At 40.0% G+C, this 21372-nt stretch overlaps 1 protein-coding gene across 3 annotated transcripts in view; it reads left to right on the forward strand.

The window, feature by feature from the left end:
• Nucleotides 1–21372, forward strand: part of samd4a (sterile alpha motif domain containing 4A) — a 75770-nt gene that overhangs the window by 98 nt on the left and 54300 nt on the right. For 2 of the 3 annotated variants that reach the window (XM_086294457.1, XM_086294459.1), the window contains exons 1-2: nucleotides 1–94; nucleotides 1124–1764. The exon at nucleotides 1–94 is cut by the window's left edge and continues 98 nt beyond it. In XM_086294457.1, coding sequence (XP_086150583.1) covers nucleotides 1569–1764 — 196 coding nt within the window. In that variant the 5' untranslated portion in view covers nucleotides 1–94; nucleotides 1124–1568. The remainder of the gene's footprint in view (nucleotides 95–1123; nucleotides 1765–21372) is intronic. The other variant, XM_086294458.1, reaches the window with a different exon arrangement.

Here is a 21372-nt window from a genome sequence, read left to right on the forward strand (position 1 = left end):
CCACAGACCGGGAGTAAAGGGGCACCGCTCCCCGAAAAAGCCGAGCCTGCTGCCCGTTCTGAGACAAACCCAACGATGCGAACAGCGCCAGCAGGTAGGAACCTTAAAGTTTGGTGTGTGTAATAACCGCTTTCCCCACAATGATTAACACTCAAATTGAAGTTTTTAGCTAAGCTGTTTCCCTCCGTTGTTTTATCAACTCTACCCCAGTCTTTAAATGAAAATTACACAGTTTTAGCGGTTGACTAAGGACTTTTCAAGTAATGTCGCGGGGAATGTGGAATTCCCAGCCATTAAATTTTATTCGCGGGGCTAACACTGTTGGGAAATTTGCTAACGGTAACTTGGGTTAAATTTACAGCTGCTACGCGGTTATTCTATGGAAACGTTCTAGATAGGAACGTGGATAAATGTACGGATCTGTTCCCTAGTTTTCCGTTTCACAACATTTTACAAACTCCTCGTACACTCTAACACACGCCGACAGTCATTCCCTGTGTGCTGATGAGGCAAAGTGACAGTTTTAGACAGCGGTAAAAGCTCGGGAACCTGGAGTCGGCTCGTAGCCTGCTCTGCAGGGTTTTTACAGCTGAAAGCTAGCCTTCACTGCCGGATCTCGGTCTCCGATACGAAGTAACCTGTCATTAGAATAACGGAGGGAAGTCGGTGCTATCGTCTGTGCAGCACACAGGCGTGCCAGTGGCCGCCGTCGGTAACCCGGCGTCCTTTTCGGAAAATTCCGGGATGTAGCGCCACTAGTACCGACAGCTGTATTTTTAAGGAATGGGTGGATACCAAAAAAAACGCAAATTATTTATTTTTGTCCCGGTGGTGAATGCCACAAGCCTGTTCGCATAGCGACGGCGAGGAGGAGACCTATAAAGTATGAGGGGGGTTTTTTTCTCTTTTTTTCCTCTCTCTCTTTCAAACTACCCCACTGCAGCAGCAAGTCTGAAGCAACAGGGACACCGTCGCGTTTCTAACGATGCTCAGTGTTCTGTAAAAGTCACCGTAGAGGTCTGATAAGAAGGGAGAGACCTACTTAAGTAGAAGCTGAGAGCAGCGTGGGTTAAATGTTCCCTTTATTCCCCTCCCTCACTTAACATCTGACACCCTCTTGCAGGGCTGAGAGGGATTCCCTGAAGAAAAATGCCTGTGAGGCTGAAGCTGATGTGACACAGCCTGTGCTGGAAGAAAGCTGACTCATCAAATATCAATCGCTCTGAGAGTGACTAAGCAGCAGCAGGAGTTCGTTTCACCTAATGCCCAGCAAGAAGAGCAACTAACACCCCCCTCCCATCTTCTCTCACCCTTACAACCCAGAGATTATCATACAGGAGAAGGCTCCACCAGGAATACTGGCAGAGACTGCTGACCTGACTAATAATAATAATAATAATAATAATAATAATAATAATAATAATAATAATAAAAAAGCTTAGAATGGTAACACAGCGCCACAGCTGAACAGAGACGCCAATAACCGCTGTAAAGCTACCGTTCAGTCTTAAGAGCAGATACGCTTCAATCCGCCAGCCTTCAACCCCCCCCCTCCCGTCTTGCAGACCATGATGTTTCGTGATCAAGTGGGTGTGTTGGCCAGCTGGTTCAAGGGGTGGAATGAGTGCGAGCAGACGGTGGCCCTGCTGTCCCTGCTGAAGAGGGTGAGCCCAACCCAGGCCCGCTTCTTGCAGCTCTGCCTGGAGCACTCGCTTGCCGAGTGCACCGAGCTGCAGGTCCTGGAGGGGGAGGCCAATAATCCAGGTAGGACTACCACATGCTTGGTTAGATGCATTTACAGGCACTCACAAACACTACGATTACTTTTTTGTTCTTCACACTGCACTCTTCTCCTTCAGCAACTTCACTCTTCTTATCATAAAGGAGTGAACTGCGAAATTGGAAAAAAAAAACCTAACCCAAAGTAGATTTTTGTGCTTTTCGATTTATTCAGGCATATTTCTGAAATCTGGGAGTTGCCAGCAGTTATTACAGAAGAGGAAAGAGTGATGCATCTTCTCCACTTACAGAGCTGGAATCCATTGATGCAGCAGTTATCACAGTCACTGTGACAGTTTAGCTGTTTCTGGTCAGGTTTTTCACTTATTTAAAACGAAATGTGTTTTTTCCATTGTTCCATTGTAGTTCTCAATCTTGTAACAGACACTAGACAATCATGGTGCAGGCATCCCAAGGGCATTAGAATAAACTTCCTGTGTGAGGTGTTCCTGTAGATACATCAGGAGTGGTAAATTGCTGAATCATTGATGGTGTTGTGCTGCACCCTGTGGCTGGTCAGTAGATGAGAGTGAGAGGAGGTTGAGAACTCGCACACGTTACCTCAGCTGGCACCACGGGTGGTTGGTGATGGCAGTCGGTTAGTGTGCCAGCCTTTATTGCCATGATGGTCCCTGGGCGGGTACTGGGCCAAGACAACTGAGGTGTTGGGGAGCGGGCGTGCATTCTGGTTTGGTTTTTGTTCCATCAGACTGCAGTGTGGCCATGGAAACTAAAACCCTGGCAACCGACTGAGCTCATGAAAAATAGAATGAAGCGGTGCTGCTGCTGCTGCAGCAGCAGAGTGAAAGCGTCTCCGTGCACCTATGGCAACAGCTGTATGCGGTAACACTGGGCCATCACAGCAAACCTGCCTGAAGTGATACTCACAGATATTACAGAGTTTCTATCAGGGTGTACCACAGTCAGGGGCTTCGGTTAATACAAGCTGGTCTTTGTTATTATTGAGTAAAACTGGAGACATCAAAGTGCAGTTTATGAAATTCTCTTGGTCGACCCCTCCCAAAGTCAGGCTTGTTTATAGTGTCAGAGATCAGAGCAAAATGAGGACAGAGGCGATGGAGGAGGGCTGATGTCTTCTAATTCATCAGCTGTTCCTCCTTTTATTTTTATTTTTATTTTTTTACTTTTCAGAATGTGCTCCATCATGCGAGATAGACTTATGGTCTTTGTGGTGATATTTAAGTCAGTTATGTTCAGTGTGGCTCCTAATTTTACAGCTAGCAAGACGTTGATTTTATTTATTTATTCTCACAGGACAGTTGAATTCCTAACAAAGGAGGCTGGAGAATTTTTCATTTGATTAATTTTCTTAAAATTAGTCCAGTTTAGCATTATGATCTGTTATATTTACCAGCCAGTGTAGTTTTCAAGTAATCTTCATCCATGTCTGTGAGCGATGGACAGGAGACCCCTACAGGAGCTACCCCAAATACGGGTATTTGTTAGAGGTGTGACAAAAGTGCACAGCATTGTGTTGTGACTCTGTCTTTATGTATTGTGAGACTCTGACTTATCCTAGTTGGTCATGTGGAGCTGTTAATTCCTGGTTAAAACATCTAGATCTAATGGAAGCTGACCCAGCTAAGAACAAGTGATGATACTTATTTTATTTCTCATTTCTTTGTTTTTCTCAACAAAACAAAACATAAAAGCCATACAAAAACAGAGGTAAATGGATGTAGAAGTAAAAAACATTGATCTGGAGAATTGTCACATCCCAAATTTTTAATAAGTCTGTGTATAAACAGTTGCAGGTTCAAATCCCCGAACCGCTGATTGAAAAAACTAAAACGCATATTGGTGACAGAGTGTGGATCTATGAACCAGTCTTTTCAGATCAGTTTTTTCTTTACTTCAGCACTTGACAGTGATAGGAGCAGGTTGCAGGAGAACCAGTGTAACATTGAGGAAGCTAGCAGCAAAGTGTCATTAGTTAACAGCGTTAACATCTCCAATTTCTTCCTCACAGTATGCACTGATATCAGATTAGTGAACAGTATCGACAGATACTCGGTGTGAGAGAGGGAAACATGTTGTATAATAAATACTCACAAAGAAAATGGCGGCCGTTACAACCTATGTCTAAAAATGCAGTTTCATGCATCGGTCAAAACATTCTACTCCAGGTTCATGACGCCCAGCTCAAAACACTAAACCCAAGTCGAGTTGCCCAAGATTCACAGAATTTACAGAAAATGTAAAATTTTTGTGATATATATCGTTGTCGGGATGATAAATTGTCTTATATCGGGATATGAGATTTTGGTCCTGTCGCACAGCCCTAATTTGTGTAACTAGGCAGGGCAGTAAGGATTCAAGGAGCTTTATTGTCATTCGCATCACATGTTAACATGAGGTGGAACGAAATTATGTACACGCGGTCCTGGAGCGAAAAGAAACAAAATAATGAAGAAACGGAGTTTTTTTTTTTTTCTTAAAAAGTAATACATAAATATTTGGGGTTTTTTGGGTTGTTGTTTTTTTTCCTAACAAACAGAATAACAAGTAATAAAACAATATGATAAATAATATGATAACTAGAGTGCAACAACCTGAGTACCAGTATGGATATAGAGTGTAGGTATAAATAAATACTTTAGCAGCAAAGTGCATGATGACCAGCATTGATAAAGTGACAGTGTCAGTAGTGATTAAGGTGCTACAATAGCAGTTCTTGACCATTTATGCATTGAGAAGTCTCACAGCTTCTGGAATGAAGCTGTTTCTCAGTCTGGTGGTTTTGCATTTAATGCTCCTCAGCCTCTTGCCTGAGGGGATCGGGACAAAGAGTGTGTGTGCTGGGTGAGTGGGGTCCTTCATGATACAGGTTGCCCTCTTCCTGCATCTGGAGCTATATATGTCTGTGACAGTTGGGCGGCTTCACCACCCTCTGTAGAGCTTTCCTCTCTGCCACAGTGCAATTTCCGTGCCACACGTTGATGCCGGAGCACAGAACACCAGTTACAAAGAGAGGAGCTCAGTCCACAGTCAGTAATTTATCAACAAGTGTCTGTGGGATCATTGTGTTGAAAGCAGATGAGAAGTCCACGAAGAGCAAACGGACGTAGGAATTCTTCTGCTCCAGGTGGGTGAGGGTGGTGTGAACCACAGAAGAGATGGCATCTTCTGTGGAGTAATTGTCTACCAGTCGCACAAACCTCTCGCTCAGCTTCTGCCTAATTATAATCTATAGTAGTTCAAGAGAGTTGGTACCTGCCTCTGTACCCAAATATTTGTACTACTACTACTACTAATACTAATAATAATAATAATTTTTTAAAAGAAATGTTTAGAATACTCGTTTGATTGTTACCAAAGTCTCCTTTAGAGTGAGGCACACACCTGCTATAAATGTAAGAAGGATTTCCTCAATTTTACTGACATCTTAGACCAGGGGTGTCAAACTCAAATACACAGTGGGCCAAAATTCAAAACTGGAACAAAGTCGCGGGCTAACGTTAATATTTATTGAAATATATTTATTCCTCCAGATATAAGAATGAATCTTTTCTTATGGACTCAAACACGTTTTGCTGAAAAACTGAATATGGAACAAGCAAAGCTTAATACTAAACAATATATATATTAGCTGTATAATACCAGTAGGCCAGCTCTAATAGTAATTTGGTATGGCTTCACGGGCCAAATGTAATTAGGCTGCAGGCCAGAGTTTGACACCTATGTCTTAGACAGATCAGGGACAATTGCACTGTTCAGGTTTGGTGATTCAAAACTGAGTCTGTTTATCTCAGTGTCATCAGGTCAGGAATTTACAAAGTGAAGTAACTCTGTGGTTTTGCTACATTTACAGAAGCACACACATTTGAATAGTAACTCAAGTAAAGTCTCCTAGAATTTTTGTAATGCTTTTAAACTGATCAGTTGGAGTAAGTTTGTAGTTATTAGTATAGAACATGTCAGAACAGCTGCATTTTATTTAGATTTCTATCAAAACAGATCATTTTTCACCCCTTTTCCGGTCAACATTAAAGGTAATGATGTTTTTATTAAGAAAACATATCATACTATTGTGGAATGACTTGGGAAAATTGGATAATTTGGAGTTTCTTTCTTGACAAAGTCCTTGGTCTGAATCAGAGTATTCTGAATAGTTAGAAGTTATCAATTTGATATACGTCAGCTCTGCGTGTTCAGTTTGCACCTCTAGTTCACTGGAATAATTTTAAAGTTATTAAATGAGTTTCTAACTTCTGTAAATCCTGGAATTTGACGTCGTGCCCCTCAGTTTTGTCACACCTCGATCATCTTGTGGCCATTTCTAATCTGCTGATTCAGCTTGGTAACATGAAATCCGTGGCCCATTTCAGCTCTGTGGACCTAGCGTCAGAGCACATGCAGCTGAAAAGAGGGAGACTGGGAAGATTGTCTGGTTACATGATCCCTCTGGTATGTTGTGGTAGCTTGTTTGAGTGCTTATGTACTAGGGTAAGGCTGATAGATCAGTTAGCTGTTTTCTTTTTGTTTGTTTGTTTTGTTTTTTTCTGAGTTTGTATGGGCAGTTTATTGGTTTTTGAGTTTCTCAGTTTTAAAGTTGTTTTCAGTGACTTAAAAGCTGCTTCCCCAAAAGAGTTTTAGCACATAGTTCTGTGAGATCTTTTTTTTCCCCCTTCATGGATTTGACTAAAACACAGAGTACACTTTTGAAATTAAAACAAGCTATTATATACATACAGTGTGGGCAGGATAAAAAGCAAATTCACTAATCCTAAACTGAGTCAAAACTTCTGAGTCAAAACACTAATTACCGACTGCTTGTGAATCAGGACAGTGGGATTTTATGCTGATACAGAAATGAGACCTGCAGGCACTTAAAGGGTTAACATTAGGGCTGCCACGATTAGTCGACTAGTCACGATTATGTCGACTATTAAAATCGTCGACGACTAATTTAATAGTCGACGCATCGTTTGAAGCTTTGTAAGATCACAAAGGACGCAGGAGTACCGGTAGTAGGATTTAAGAGTGTAATAACGGACTGAAACAGAAGATGGCAGCACTGCATGTACAAGGATGCCAGCTGCCGTTAAACCCCGAAGAAGAAGAAGCTGTGTCCCAGAATTCATAGCGCAGCTGTCAACAATGGCGGCAGCTAGTTAGTTTTAACTTTACTCTTATTATTCTTTCTGGGTCACAAAATAAACGTTTAACATATTTTCAGGCTTGAATGTAGCTGTGTAAACCTCAAATATCTGCTCAGTTTATCAAGACACCACATATTTTCAAAAGCGCTCCGACGTTTTCGGAGACGTCTGTTACCCACTAGCTCGTTAGCTAGGCGGGGGCAAGGCTAACTAGAGCCGTGAGAACACCGGACTCCCGGCAAATCGTTTTCAAACCCACCGCCGTCTTTCGCTAGTCAGGTTAAACATATATATAAGTCACTTAGATAACTTAAAAATGTTATTGTTTGGCTTTCTTTAGTATTTTATTTGTTCCTGAGTAAATCGGTTTGGCTGAGATTAAAGTTATAGTTTTTGCACAGCTAAAACTGTCAAGCAGACAGCTGATTATCAGAAGTGTGAGACGCTGGAGAATATACTCCGGTGTCCTGTTATATTTTAGAAAGCAAGGAGTTTATTAAACTTCACCGAAACAATCTGCAAATTTCATTAAAAATTAATAAACTACCATCTTGTCTTTATTTTTAGTTAGCACAAACACTTCAAGCTGTAAGCTAATGATAGTTATATAAGACCAGATGCTGCTGGTGCAATAAGCTGTACGCTGTACGTCCAGTGGATGATGATCTGATTAGTCGACTAATCGCAAAAATAATCGGTGACTAGTCGACTATCAAAATAATCGTTTGTGGCAGCCCTAGTTAACATACAGCTGGAGGTCTTGGGCTGAGTGGAAAAGCGCAACTATTTGGAAAGCGCTGTACAACTGAATGGAATCCTCAGTGACCTACTTCTCCAAGCGGCTCAGAGGCAGGCTTTTTTTCGGGACCCTGGAAGTGACTTGAGATGTGGCCCCAGTCAGTGGGATCGCTGAGACCTGCAGAATTGCATCACATGTGATTTATGATTTATTCCTCTTTGTTATTGGATTAACATGATTTTATCACGCTCTGGTTTTGGTTACTTTATAGGGTTTTTGTGTTTCTCAGCCTCTTTTTACTTTAACAGTCCAGCACAGATGTGTAAAAGGAGTCCTGCATCCACTGAGTTTTCAAGTCAAGCTTAAAGACAACAAGTGAAGTGCCAATTCAAATCATTCTTATCACTTCACCTTGCAACTTTGATGGCTTTTGGTGCAGAAATCATAGGGGAATTTGGAATACTGGTTTTACTGTTTTTATTAGCTGTCTGCTAATAAGCAGCCAGCTGCATTTTTGTTGTGATTAGGAAAGAATGTAACTTCCTGTTTTTCCTCCCCTCCTAAAGAGAACAAAACTTCTTTTGAGGCAACCTCAAGAGGGACAATATTGGATTAAGTTGAGAGGACTTGAATAGTGTGCAGAGCGCTATCTGAAGGATGACATATGCACACATGTGTAGGGGTCGTGTAAGAGGTGGGGTTAGGGCAGGACAGTGGGCCTGGTGTTCTGAATGACTAGCTTCATTTTTGTGTGGTGTGGTGTATTGCTGACCTGGCCTGCACGGCTGTTTGAGCTGGAAGGAGGCTGCCAGGGATTGAGAACATACAAGCAGCAGCTGTGTTGGAGAGGTGGACAGAAGTAGAACTCTGTACTTGAGATGAGTTGCAGCAGCCAGCACTTGGTGACACTGTATTTATATGCAGTTCCTTTGTTTTGGAGTCCGTCTTTGTTTTGGTTTTTTTTTTTTTAATGCTTTTGCACTGGTTGTTTTCTTACTGCTCAAAATGAATGCGATTTGAAGGTTGAGCAGAACAGTACAGCACAGACTATAGTAACCACAGTGATGGCACATGTAAAGTAGCTGTTAAGTGTAATGGAAAGTTAACCACTTTATTTACAGTTTGCAAGATAAAATACCCTGTAGGGGTTTGTTTGTTTGTTTTTTAAAAACACCTGTGAGGTCCTCACTCTTTGTGATCTGTGATTATTAAGGTGAACTGTTTTTAAGGAACTGGAGAAAAACTGTTGCACATGTTAAAATTAATGTAAAGGGAGTTAGCAATGGACACCGTTTTTTTGTTTTTGTTTTTTTTTTAAAAACAGTTTTCATATATTATCTTTGAAGGAGAGACGAAAATTCATTCATATGTGTGGAAGGCAATGTCAATCAAAAAATCTCAGCCAAACACAGTCAAGTCACAGTCAAGTCCTATCAAAATAAATGATTTCACCGTGAGCTTCTATGCACTATTTGGAGATCCAAATGTACAGTTTGTGCTGTTTTTGTAACCAGCTGCGAGAAGAATGAAAGGTGTTTAATAATTTCTGTGTTCTGTTATTTTCTGAATTTTAATGTAGCATTATCTAAGATGGGTATAGAGAGCTGATCAGTCCAGTCAAGCTTGAAATCAGGTATGTGAAAGCTCAGAGATTTTCAAACCTGTTCCTGCTACAGCCAACCAACCACAGCGGCATATACAGTACTCTAAGAAGTCACATGGGTGATCATGTCCCAGCCCTACTCTCTCTGACTGAGTAGAACATTGGTTAGATGGTCATGCCATTGTGTTTGGAGGGATGTAAATGCTCAGAGTTGTAGTATGGATATGAATTTAAATTTCCATTAAAGAAAAGATGTAAAAGTATTACAGGAACCTTCCCAGCGAAATGGAAAAAATGCCTACATTTGATAGTTTTCAGTTGCTGTTTAGTTTGTGAATGGCAGAAGTGCAAAATGGAAAGAGACGTGAGTTTCTGGCGGCTTTTTGGTAATTTGAAACGATTAGGCGAAGCAAATGGAAAAGCACTTTTCTTAACACCTTTGAGCCTTAGATCAGCAGAATGTAAGAATTATACAATGGATGAGGGGATTTAACGTCAGTGAAGAATTTGAATTCAAAAAGCTGTTTGAATGTAGGTCAAAATATGGCTTCTGGCATTAGCCTTGTATCTGTTATTGTAGAGAGAGGGAAAGCAGAGTCGCTGTCAGTCTGTCTGGAAGGTGAGTGACGGGGGGGGGGGTTTGCGTTTTTATTTCTTATTTTTTTTAATGGCTAGTATTACTCAGTGAATTCCTGTTGCACTCTCTGCCTAAACTAGGTCTGATGAAAACCTGTACTGGAAATCAGCATTCCTGACTGAGGCGGTAAACGGTTCTGGTGTTGGGGATACTGTCTAGGAATGTGGGCACGTAGGAGCACACTTGAGTCAGTAGCTCAGTGTGAGTTGAACATGGGCTTTCCGTGTGTGTGTGTGTGTGTGTGTGTGTGTGGCGGGTAGACAGTGGAAAGAGAAAAGTGATTCCACTCTCACTAGAGCTAAGGTCTCCAAAGTACACCATGGTGTGGAATAATAATAATGGATACTTTATTGATCCCCATGGGGAAATTACTTGTTTTTCTCTGCATTTGACCCATTCACTCAGTGAAGCAGTGGGCAGCCCACTAAGCAGGTGCCCGGGGAGCAGTGTGTAGGGACGGTACCTTGCTCAGGGGTACCTCAGGGTAGCCGTTAAGTGGATTCGAACCGCCGACCTTCCGATCATGGGGCGACCACTTTACCTACTGAGCTATCCCTGCCCCCAAGAGAGGAAGAGGATGGGATGGGTGGGGCAGAGAAGGGAGAAGATGAAGAATCAGGAATACTGCTGCCATTTACAGCTGCCATTCACTGCTTTCTGTCTGATATGGCTTTCCAAAGGCTTTTAAAGTTATGTTATTAACTTTGAATATTAACTTTATATTAACAGACCTTATGGCTTCCAGCCTCAGTTGAAATGAACAGATATGTTGATCAACACCGTTTAGCAGCCCAAGATGTTTTGGAGTTTTGTGGTTTTTTTGAAGAAGACTTTCAGGGTTTGTTGACGAGATCTAAAAAAACATGCCTGAGTAAGATGAAGATGATGAGTAATGTTTGTAAGAGCTATAGCATACATTTTAAAAACAAAAAAAACATGGATGTCAATCTAATTTGAGCCTAATGTAGCTGGCCTGTTCTGCCACATGAGTATCTATAAATACGGTCTCCCACAGAGATAAAACTTAAAAGTGGAATTTTCTTTTTTAATACACACCCATAGAAGCTCTGTCATCAGCCTTTTGTGCCTTTTTGAACGTCTGTAGAGGGAGAGGGGAGAGAGAAAAATCTTGTCTCTGGTTTGAGAGCCAAACTATTTCATCGCACCCACGCATGAGCAAACAGTTTATTTCTGGAGGTTGACGGCGTGTTCTGTGAACTCGTACTGAAACTCAGGAATGGGGACAGACAACCTGCCAAATTGACCAGAGGGGGAAATAAAATTAGTCTTTTCCACCAGACCTCTACAGCAAATGCTTTTCCTTGTTGCTTGAGTACAGTTGGGTGTGTGTGCGCGTGTGTTTATTTGTATAATTAGTATTTTTATAGTTTACGTTTTACTGTATATATGTGTGTGAAAATAAGGGGATTTGCAACTGCCAAACAGACTCCAGTGGCTAGTTTGCTACTAGCAAACTAGCCACTGGGCAGACATGTCAGCCTGTTGATATTTTCTATGAGGGAGGCAGATGTAGTGTCAGTGATAGCAGGGATTATGCAATTAAGGGCTTCATAAAGGCTCAAGGTTTAGTTTCTCACTCACCCTTCTATGCTTGCTTCTAACTTTGATATCTTAGCTTCACCTTCTGTAACATGTTGGATTATTGTGCCATATGTGTATCTATGTTCATCTAGCCCAAACCTAAAGCACATGCTCTGATTGTGGTTGAATGTGATTGAATAGCCAGTCTGTTAGTGCTGAGTGTTTTGTGCTGAATTCATTTCTTAGATGATTAGAAAATAAATACTTTTACATATACTTTGGTCTAAAGACAGGTATTCAAACTTCTGTAAATGATAAAGTTTAAATAACCTGCAAGTTCTACTATATTTCCTAGTACAATTACACTATGAAATAAAGTTAACAACAACTGTTTGTGTTTTTGAATGCTTACTCACCAAACCTGTTGAAGATGTCTCACACTCCAAGCAGAGAATATGCTCTGAACCAAGGTCTCTGATCCTTTTTTGGATTGGAAAAAAAAATCTGCAACAAAGCAGCAGCGATACGATGTGGTGACCAGAGACCACAGAAAGTCAATAAAAGTCAGCAACTTCAAACAATGAAGGCGAAATAAACAGCGTTGACACAAAGTAGGAGGGATTCTCGGCTTCCAGTCAATTTAAGGAAATGACTATCAATGAGGGTGATCGATATTTGACAGGATGGTAAACACGACAGGCAGCTAGAGCCAGGTATGTCCATGAGAGACCAGGCATCAGTAACAAAGTGATTGCAACAAGCAGATCGCTTCATAAAGGCTCTAAGTTGCAACAATGAGGTGGACTGAAACATAATTGGTGTGTGTGAGAGGGATGTCATGCAGTCATTTAAAAATATGAATAACCTGAAATGTTATGTAGCATAAAAGTACAAGTTATGCATTGTCAGCTGAACCTTTTGGAATGGTAGGTGGCCTGTGTGTGGTATATACAGTCTGAAGGTTTTATATATCAGGACAAATGTTATCCAGTTCTTGCCAGGTTTTAAATTGGGTCAGGAAAACCTGAGAATTACACCCCATGTAGACATGACATGTAGAGCCACCTTTTAATAGCAATAATTTCAAATAAACATTGTCTTAGTTCATTGAGGTTTGCAGGCATTCATTTATACACAGCTCTGTAAAGGACCCATCATAGCATTTCACTCAGATTGAGGTCTGGACTTTAATCAAGGTGTTGCCATGACCCAGTTTTGTTTTGTTTTTCAGAGAAAATGGGCTTTTGCCCGGCAACCTTTTCCAACACGCTGTACTTATTGAGTATGTTTCTAGTTGTTCTGGCGTGCTGCTTTTCCTCTTAGTTTGTATGGAATCATTAAGGGTGTACTCAATTTTTCACAGGACTTCACAGAGTCTATGAAATCTTTCTTTTTCACATAACTGTATATACAGTGTAACTGTGGTGTAATTAAATCGTGATCCATTTAGCTTATTTAAAATGCCCTGCTGGGGATCACATGCAGATCTACCACAAACAGTCTGTCCTCCTAAATTCTAGATTTAAATTCAAACTGATCATGATATCAGTGCTTACATTTTCCCCTTTGCCTGCACATGTTCACATAAGAAATTAGAGCAGTTAACTTCCACCTTAGCTAAGAATGATGGTTAAATAAGAATAAGAATAACTTTATTTATCCCGAGGGAAATTCTTTAGTCATGTACATGCTCAAAGCAGCAGGAGAGACAGAGGAACAGATGAATAAGATATACAATAAGAATAGTAGTATACAGTAATATACAGTAGGATAGTGCAAGACATAGTATCAAATAACTAACAAAGTAATATATATAACTATATCCTGGAGAATAAATAACTTGATTATCAGTGCAGGCGATTCTAGAAAGTGACATAGTATTATAGAATAAAGGGAGTAGCAGCATATGATGGGGAGATGAAACAAATATTCAATAAGGTACTGTTGGGTAATATTGCACGGTCTGAAAGGGAACAGAGTAACATTGGTAATAGTCTCAGGAAAATCACCTACAGAGTGAGGAAGAATTATACAGTCTTATAGCCACCGGCACAAAGGATTTATTGTGGCGGTCAGTTCTGCATTTCGGGGCAATGAGTCTTTTGCTGCGTTTGCTCCGATGGTCCACCATGGGGGCATGCATGGGGTGACAGGGGTTGTCCATGATAGAAAGAAGCTTTTTTAGCATTCTCCTTTCAGACACCTCTTCCAGGTTCTCATGTCCGAACTCGGACCGAACTTCAGTCAGAGCATGCTAGCGGGCCGTCGCTATTACCGTGTTGTTTGGAAAATACGGCACACTTAAAATCAATGCTTTGATTTTTCTGAAAATCGACAGTGCCCCTTATAATCCCGTGTGCCTTATGTATGAATTCTGGTTGTGTTTACTGACCTTGAAACGGTTTTATGTGGTACATGGCGCTTGAAAATCTTTCAAATGTTTTAGTACGACTTTGCTAAGCTACGAAGCCGCACCGCTTGATGGATTGTCGGAGCATTACGGCTATCGTAGGCAGGAGCCTCGCGGAGTGATACGTACTGTGGTTCAACATAATATTACCGTATTGTGTGTGTATAACCTCTTTTGAGTTTTGTGGATATTATACATGGTTATGCTGAGGATATGTCGGCCAATTTCCACTGGAAATGCCTTTTGGTTAAACTGTCAGCAAGGAATTTGCACTGTTAAATTTTTATATAACTTTAATGCACATAAACAGCTGCTTGTTTAAGTGAAAATACATTGATGTTTTGGGGTTGTTTTTTTTTTTTTGTTTTTTTTTTTTTGCAGTAATAAAGTTATGGAGTTGTAAAGTATTTTGTCTAGTGTCAATTATATCGTCAGTTATATCGTTATCCCAAATTTTCAAATGTGAATATGAATGAATATGAATGAATATTCTTTATTGTCATTGTCACAAGTACAATGAAATTGAAAGATGTCTCCGGTCAGTGCAACATCACGAAAGATAAATACTTAAAAACTATAATAGATAGGATATAAAAGATAGAAATACATATAAAATACAGTATTCTCATACAGTAAATACGCCCAAGCAATCCAGGCCTAAGGCCCCATACAGACACTCAACATACGACCTAGTTGATATATCACTCAAACAATCAATCACTCAGTCAATTTGTTAGCGCATCCAACAAAACATGTCTGAAAGCATTCCAACATCAAGGGCACAAATGACAACAGGGGCAATGAAAGTCATCTACTTTTAGTAGCAAAATGTATATCGTGATAAATATTTTTGGTCATATCGCCCTGCTCTAATGGAGGCTGTTTAAGGTTGGGAGCCACCCAGTCTCAAGTGTACTGACTGGCTTTTAGACTGTACACTGTCCCACTGTATTAACTAGTTTATCTAATAATTACAAGGTGTTTGTATAAGGTATATGTGCAGTTAATTCACTCTACATTTTAACAGCAGTTGTAGCTCTAGTTGTTAAGTTTCTTACTCTCCTTAGAAACATCTGAACTTTCTTTCCTGTTAAAAACAAAAGGTATAGATTCAGATAAATTCATTCATGCCCTAAAATGTAGCAACTCTTGTTGATGCTTACAAAAACACCTAAAGAAAAATACTGCATCAGTACTTCTTTAGACATGTAATATTCTCTGAGATTAAAGGGTTATATTTCAGAGGAAAAAATATTCTTAGATTAGTCAAGGAATCATATCTCTTGACTTTGGAAGGTTTAATTAACCTTATCAAAGCAGTACATACTAGATAGAGAATATTTATTTATTTATTTGAAATAAAGCAGGTGTTTCTTTTTCTAAATAAAAGAACAGCTCATCACCGCTCTACTCCAAAACTTAGATTTACCAGTTCTTGCACTAATAAATTGTGCGGAAATAATCATTGTATGCAGGTTTAAGTATACACATTTAGAATAGAATAGAATAGAATTCAACTTTATTGTCATTGCACATGCACAGGTACAGGGCAACGAAATGCAGTTTGCATCCATCCAGAAGTGCTTAGTGATACAGATATATTACAATATATATTAGCAATAATATAGATATGTAAGTATATTACAGAAATGGGTCTATTATGTTATAATGTACACGGTATGAAGTATGTTGTGAATATTCTATAACTATAAGTATGTACAGGCTGTAGTGAGTACAAGCTATGTACAGGATATGGACAGGACATAAATATGAAAAACTATACAGAATATGAAATAAATAACTTTACAGGAATCTGAGATATACAGCTATACAGAAATGGGAACTATGCAAGTTGTAAACAGTTGTAGGGTTAAAAATTATCGTATGTACAGAATGATTGTTTACACAGGGCTATACAGTAGTGCAGTTAAGGTAAGTGAGGGTGTGGATAATTTCTACAGAGGCTATATAAAGTGCTAGTGGTTGTGAGTGGTGGTTCACTCCATGTTATTATTGTGTGTTTGAGGGTACAGTTGTCCTGTGTGTGTGTGTGTGTGTGTGTGTGTGTGTGTGTGTGTGTATGTATGTTCAGTCCATGAGTTAACGTGGGTCAGATGTATAAGATAGTTTTACGTGTAGTTAGATTGCTTTGTACTTGTGTGTATATTGACTCACGTCCTTGTGACTCCTCAAACTGAATTCATTAAAGTACAATGGCAAAATTTGATTACTATGTCTGTTCATTGCAGACATAGTACTCAGCAAGCAGCAATCTCATGTATGGCAAAGGTAATCCAACCTTGCAAACTTAAGAGATGCACTACTATGAGGAAAAAGGTTATTGTTTAGAGTTCATCTGTTAGATTGGCAAACCTTAAGTGGTTTCAGTCTATTTACAGTTTGAACTTTTCGAATTTTCTATTTGTACCAGATAAGTAATTTAAACCTATACACAGTGTGTGAATCAATGTGGTGTCAAGTGGTGTTTGACAAATTATTACCACAGGGGAAAAAAAAAAAAGATGTGTGATGAGGCAATGTAAGCATTGTGATATAAGCATTAGATTGAGAGGTTTTTTTTGGGGGGGGGGGGTTTAACATAATAATTCCTCTTACTCATAAAACAGCATTAATGAAAGGCATAGACAACTTAATATGTGATTGCTGCCAGAGACCTTTTTAGTTTTCTAGCCAGGGGCAGTTGAGTGTGTTACTCCACTCCGGTCTCAGCTGTGTCTCTGATTGTCCTTTCTGTCCTCACATGAATGGACGATGACAGTGGAGACACAGCAAGGCGCCGCCGGCTGAACCATTTATTTTGAATTAGTTGACACACCGTTGGCTGCGAAAGACTGAGTGACATCAGCAGAATCCGTCGCCATGAGAGCCCACCATGGCAACAGTTGCTGTGACGGCCATACAACAGGACTTTTTAAGTCTCTGGTGGGTGGAAATGACCTCACCCAAACCAGATTCCTCCAGGAAGCTGTATCTCCCAGATTTGCAACCTCAGTCCAGGTGTCACGGTAAACTCACTTTGACTCATCCTAATAGGAAAAACCTTTTGAAACGGCTTCATTAATAATGGTCCTGTCCCACTGCGTAGCCCAGGAAGGCACTCCAGCAATCCAGTGCATCAAGTATAAAACCTTGGATCTGAGTCATTTAAATGGAATTGAGCCTTCAGTGACGTTAATTATACCTGTGCTCATCCTTTGATATTTCAACCAAGTGAATACAACACAACTTTTCCATATAAAATGCAAAGATGATTGTAATATATGTTGTCAGCAATAAACCTGAGGGCAGAATGCTAAATAGTATCCAAAGAAAGTGCAAACTTTAAGTTTTCACATGGGTTTTCCAATAAATGTTTAGCATTTTCATGCACAGTGCCCCATTTTCAAAGGTTTAGAAGTAATTGAACAAACTGCCAATTTTAAACATCAGGATTGTTTAAAATACTTAAAGGAAAATCAATCACCAACTGAAGTCTACAACCCATGGACCTCACTAAATGTTGGGCTTCTTCCCTTGAGATACTTTGCTTTACTGCAGCCACTATCACCTGCTGCTTGTTTGAGGTTTTCTGTGCATTCAGTTTTGCCTTCAGTGACTGCAGCTTAGAACCTTTAAGCTTTAATACCTTTCTTTAACTGGTGGCTTTTTTCCCCCTCTGCAAGTACACTGTTGTTTAACAGACCACAGCACTAAAGCACTTTACAAAGCTGCATCCCTATTAAGGTCACAAATGTACCGGAAACAATTACCCAAACCACACCACCAGTGAGTGGTTGGTACATACACTTGTCTGCGTGTGTGTAAATGTGTGCTACTTCTTCCAAGTAGGTATGCATACAAACCTTTCTTGCACAAAGGAAAATAATTGTATAAGGAAAGAAATGTGGCATTGACCAGCGGAAAAGACAGAAACGAAGAGGCAAAGAGAGCGGCTGATGGGCCCCTCACTGCCATTTCCTTAAATAGAGTTGTGGGCTTCTCCAGTCCAGTCCTGGCAGAGCAGAGGCTCACATTCCCAGCATAGCTGCGGCTGCCACATTCAGAGCCTCCCCAACACTGTAGTGCTACGTACACATCTACAGGTAGACTAAAAAATCACTTGCCCTGCTTTCAGCCGCCAGCCTGCTTCCTCCAGACCTATATCCAATTAATACATGTTGGGCAAGACTTGAGAGGAAGTGTGAATGGAGGGGGGTTGGAGTAAAGGATGGCAAGGAATTGTCTCCCATTCATACAGCAGCCGTTCTATTTCCAAATTTCCCCCACTGCTGGGGACAGAAATCATCACAAACTAGTCTTTACCAAAATAATTGTCCGAATAAAGAATAAATTGAACTTGTAATGAGGTCGAGGAGCACCTTACAGTCCTGCCACCACTTGGTTTTCTTTACTTGGCACACTTTTTAATTGAGGGTCAGCATGACTGTGAAATAATGTCAGACAATGTGAGCTTTGCTCTTCTCTGATTAAGCCGATGAAGCAGGATGTCTGCATCTGAAGTAATCACAATGATGCTTTTCCTTTTTCCGAGGAAAGGAGTCACAGCGCACACACGCCCACACAGACACATGCACAAACGCAAACACACACCAACAGTCGGGCAGGTGCTTCCCGCTTTAAGCACATACACCCATACTCACATCAGCTACTGTTTAAAACATTAAGCAGTATAAATAAATAAGCACCAGAGAGGAAAAGACATACTTTACACTTACTGCACTCCAGTGGTAGTGAATACACACACAGAGACTTGCACACAATGTGCTATGTGATAACCAGATGAGAGCAGTGCTTTGTATTATGTTCTATAATTTGACCAGGTGTCCTGGCTGTGTCAATTTAAGACTGCTACAAAGGTGATGCTCTTCCTGTTCTATTGTGAGTTACAGGAACCTGTCACAGCTTCTTTCTCTGATTGTTGAAGCACATTGGAGGGAGAGAATAATCTTTCATTCAGGAATAGTGACCTGTGTGATCTGAAGACAGGAGCTCTAAGTATTTCTTGTGGTCTGTTTTCTAGAGTTAGCCTGTGTAATTATTGTTATTGTTTTTATTAGTCTTATTTTTTTAGGGAAAATTTAATTTAGAAATTTTTTAATTTTTGTTAGTTTTTTTTAAAATCCTTTAGTATGCATTTGTCATCATTTCATCGCCAGTCTTTATTTGTAAATGGAAAAAAATCTGCTGTTTTTTTTCTTACATCAATTTAAATATAGTGTGTAATCACTGCTTTTTACAGTGTTAGACCATCTATTCACTCGTGGATTGCAGACGTAATGCAGAATGCCCAAGCTGACAGTAACCAACACTCCTTTTGTGTCTGATTGATGGAAACCAGGCTGCATGTTAACATGGAGCGGATGCATGTCAGTCATGTGTTTTTTTTTTTTGTTGTTTTTTTTTTTTTTTTTTTTTTTGTAAAGCAGTCTATTGTTCAAATACCCAGGTCAGAGGAGCATGTATGCAAGCGAGAGTCAGCAGTGAGAGCGGTGTAAATCACCTGCCGACTGGTTTCCTGACAGTTTGACTGCCTGTTTCCTCTCATTGAGCCTTACGTGTCAGGCGCAGCAATTATTTAGTCCCCAAATCACAGCTGAAACTGAGAGGAGACGGAGTGTTCTCTATTATGGCTCCTAAGCTTTGGAATAATCTTCCTCTTCACATTAGGCAATCGACATCAGTGCTGGTTTTTAAATCCAGATTGAAAACGCATTTTTATTCACTGGCTTTTGACTCAGTGGTTAACTGACTTGTATTTACTTTTATTTTATTGTTTTCGCTATGTTTAATATTTTATCGTATTTATTATTCTTATGGTATCTATTATGTTTCTATTGTTCAGCACTTTGGTCAGCCTTGTGTGTTTTTAAAGTGCTATATAAATAAATGATGATGATGATATTTAGACGGACAGGGATAGCTCTTCTCTCTTCTTCCTCAGTTTCAGCAGTGGACTTGTTAGGTTTCAGTTCTGAAGTTGAACCATAAGTGATTATCCTGAACCATGGCATCAGTCTGTGTGCTGTCAGGTGCAGCTTTATCCATATACACCAGCCTTTCAGTGGTAGTTTGGCCGCAAAAAGTTCACCATATCATTAGTTTTAAAAGCTGGAAGATGTTTTTTCCTACTGTTGATTTAAAATCTGTAATAGATCATAAATGTGGTCTGTGAGGCTTTCCTTTTGGCTTTTCCTTTGGGAAAGCCATTGTGGGTACTGCAGTAAGAGGATGCCTCCTCTGATGCCCTTATTCATATATATGTCAGTAGGTCAGGCTAACCCCTGACTTATCCCTAGTTCTAGCTTTTTTTTAAAATTTGCACTCAGTTCTTTTGTTTCTCTCACCCCTTTGATCATATAAACATTCTCACATGATGCTCGCTGGTGAATTACTCTGTGTGAACAAAGTGTATCTTGCGCAGACTTTCCAAAAATTCTTCTTGAAAGATTTCTTGCTTTTAGCTTGAAAGTCACTGACGTGTCAGGATGTTCTTTGTGTAGTCTCCTTGTCTGTTGTTGTACAGCACTTGGCATGATGTTTATCACAGTTACCAGGTTGGGTAGCTTGGTGCTCTATTTGTCACCCTCTTCCTTTTCTTTCCCCGTATCCTGTCTGGATTTAGGATTTGGGAGCTTGCCTGCCTTTTTGTCACAACATGCGCTCTCTCTCTCATGCAATTCACTTTGCTTTATTTGCATTAATTTTAGGTGAGCAATATTGCCGGGGCATCAATGATACAATTTAGAAATATAATAGCGGGAGTCAGTTCTATAATTTAAAAGAAAATAAATGCATACAGTACTGTGTTTATGTCTTGAGCCAATTCTTTGTATTTTGCTTCCAAGGAGCATTTTCTTGTCATTTTTAAAGTGGTCTTGATTGATAGTTCTCCAGGATTTCTTAAGGTCTTTGGCTGCTTTTTCACTCATTTTATATATAGAAAAAGAAAAGAAGACACATTAGTGTGTGTGTGGTGGGGACCAAAAATTGGAAGTTTATTATACTTGTGGGAACCAACAGCCCTTATTGGCACCTAAATCCCAGTCCCCACGAGTCTGAAGGCATTTTTGAGACTCAAAATCTGGTTTTACTGTCAGGGTTACAATTGGGTTATGGTTAGGTTGTACTTGTGTTAATAGACATACCCTGTCATTATTTTAAGATTGAGAATAATTGCTTTTTAATTGAATTTCATACATATTTTTGTGCTTCACTGAAAGTATACAGGGACACGAGTACTTTAATGTGTTTGTATATTTTTTGTAGACACTTGGTATTTCAAAAATCCCATTGTTTAAGCTTGTATGTGCTTTGGTGCTGAAGCACGGTGAAGTGTCATAGTTATGATTTTGTCATGTACTGTAGTGGTAGTGCTGACCATATCTTATGTAGGTTTTTTGTGTAAATGACTGGACATGGTGATATTGCGAGTGACTAGAAAGTGGAAGCTTTGGTGTGAGTAGGGAGAGGTCTGGGGCTCGGTCTGCATGTCTGTTTGTAAGAGAGAGAACTTGGATC

Source organism: Aulonocara sp. 'chitande type north' Nkhata Bay, linkage group LG1 (assembly GCF_057382095.1).
Source record: "Aulonocara sp. 'chitande type north' Nkhata Bay isolate Kocher_YH1m ecotype deep benthic linkage group LG1, A_spYH_male_GT1.1, whole genome shotgun sequence".
NCBI classification, from domain to species: Eukaryota; Metazoa; Chordata; class Actinopteri; order Cichliformes; family Cichlidae; genus Aulonocara; species Aulonocara sp. 'chitande type north' Nkhata Bay.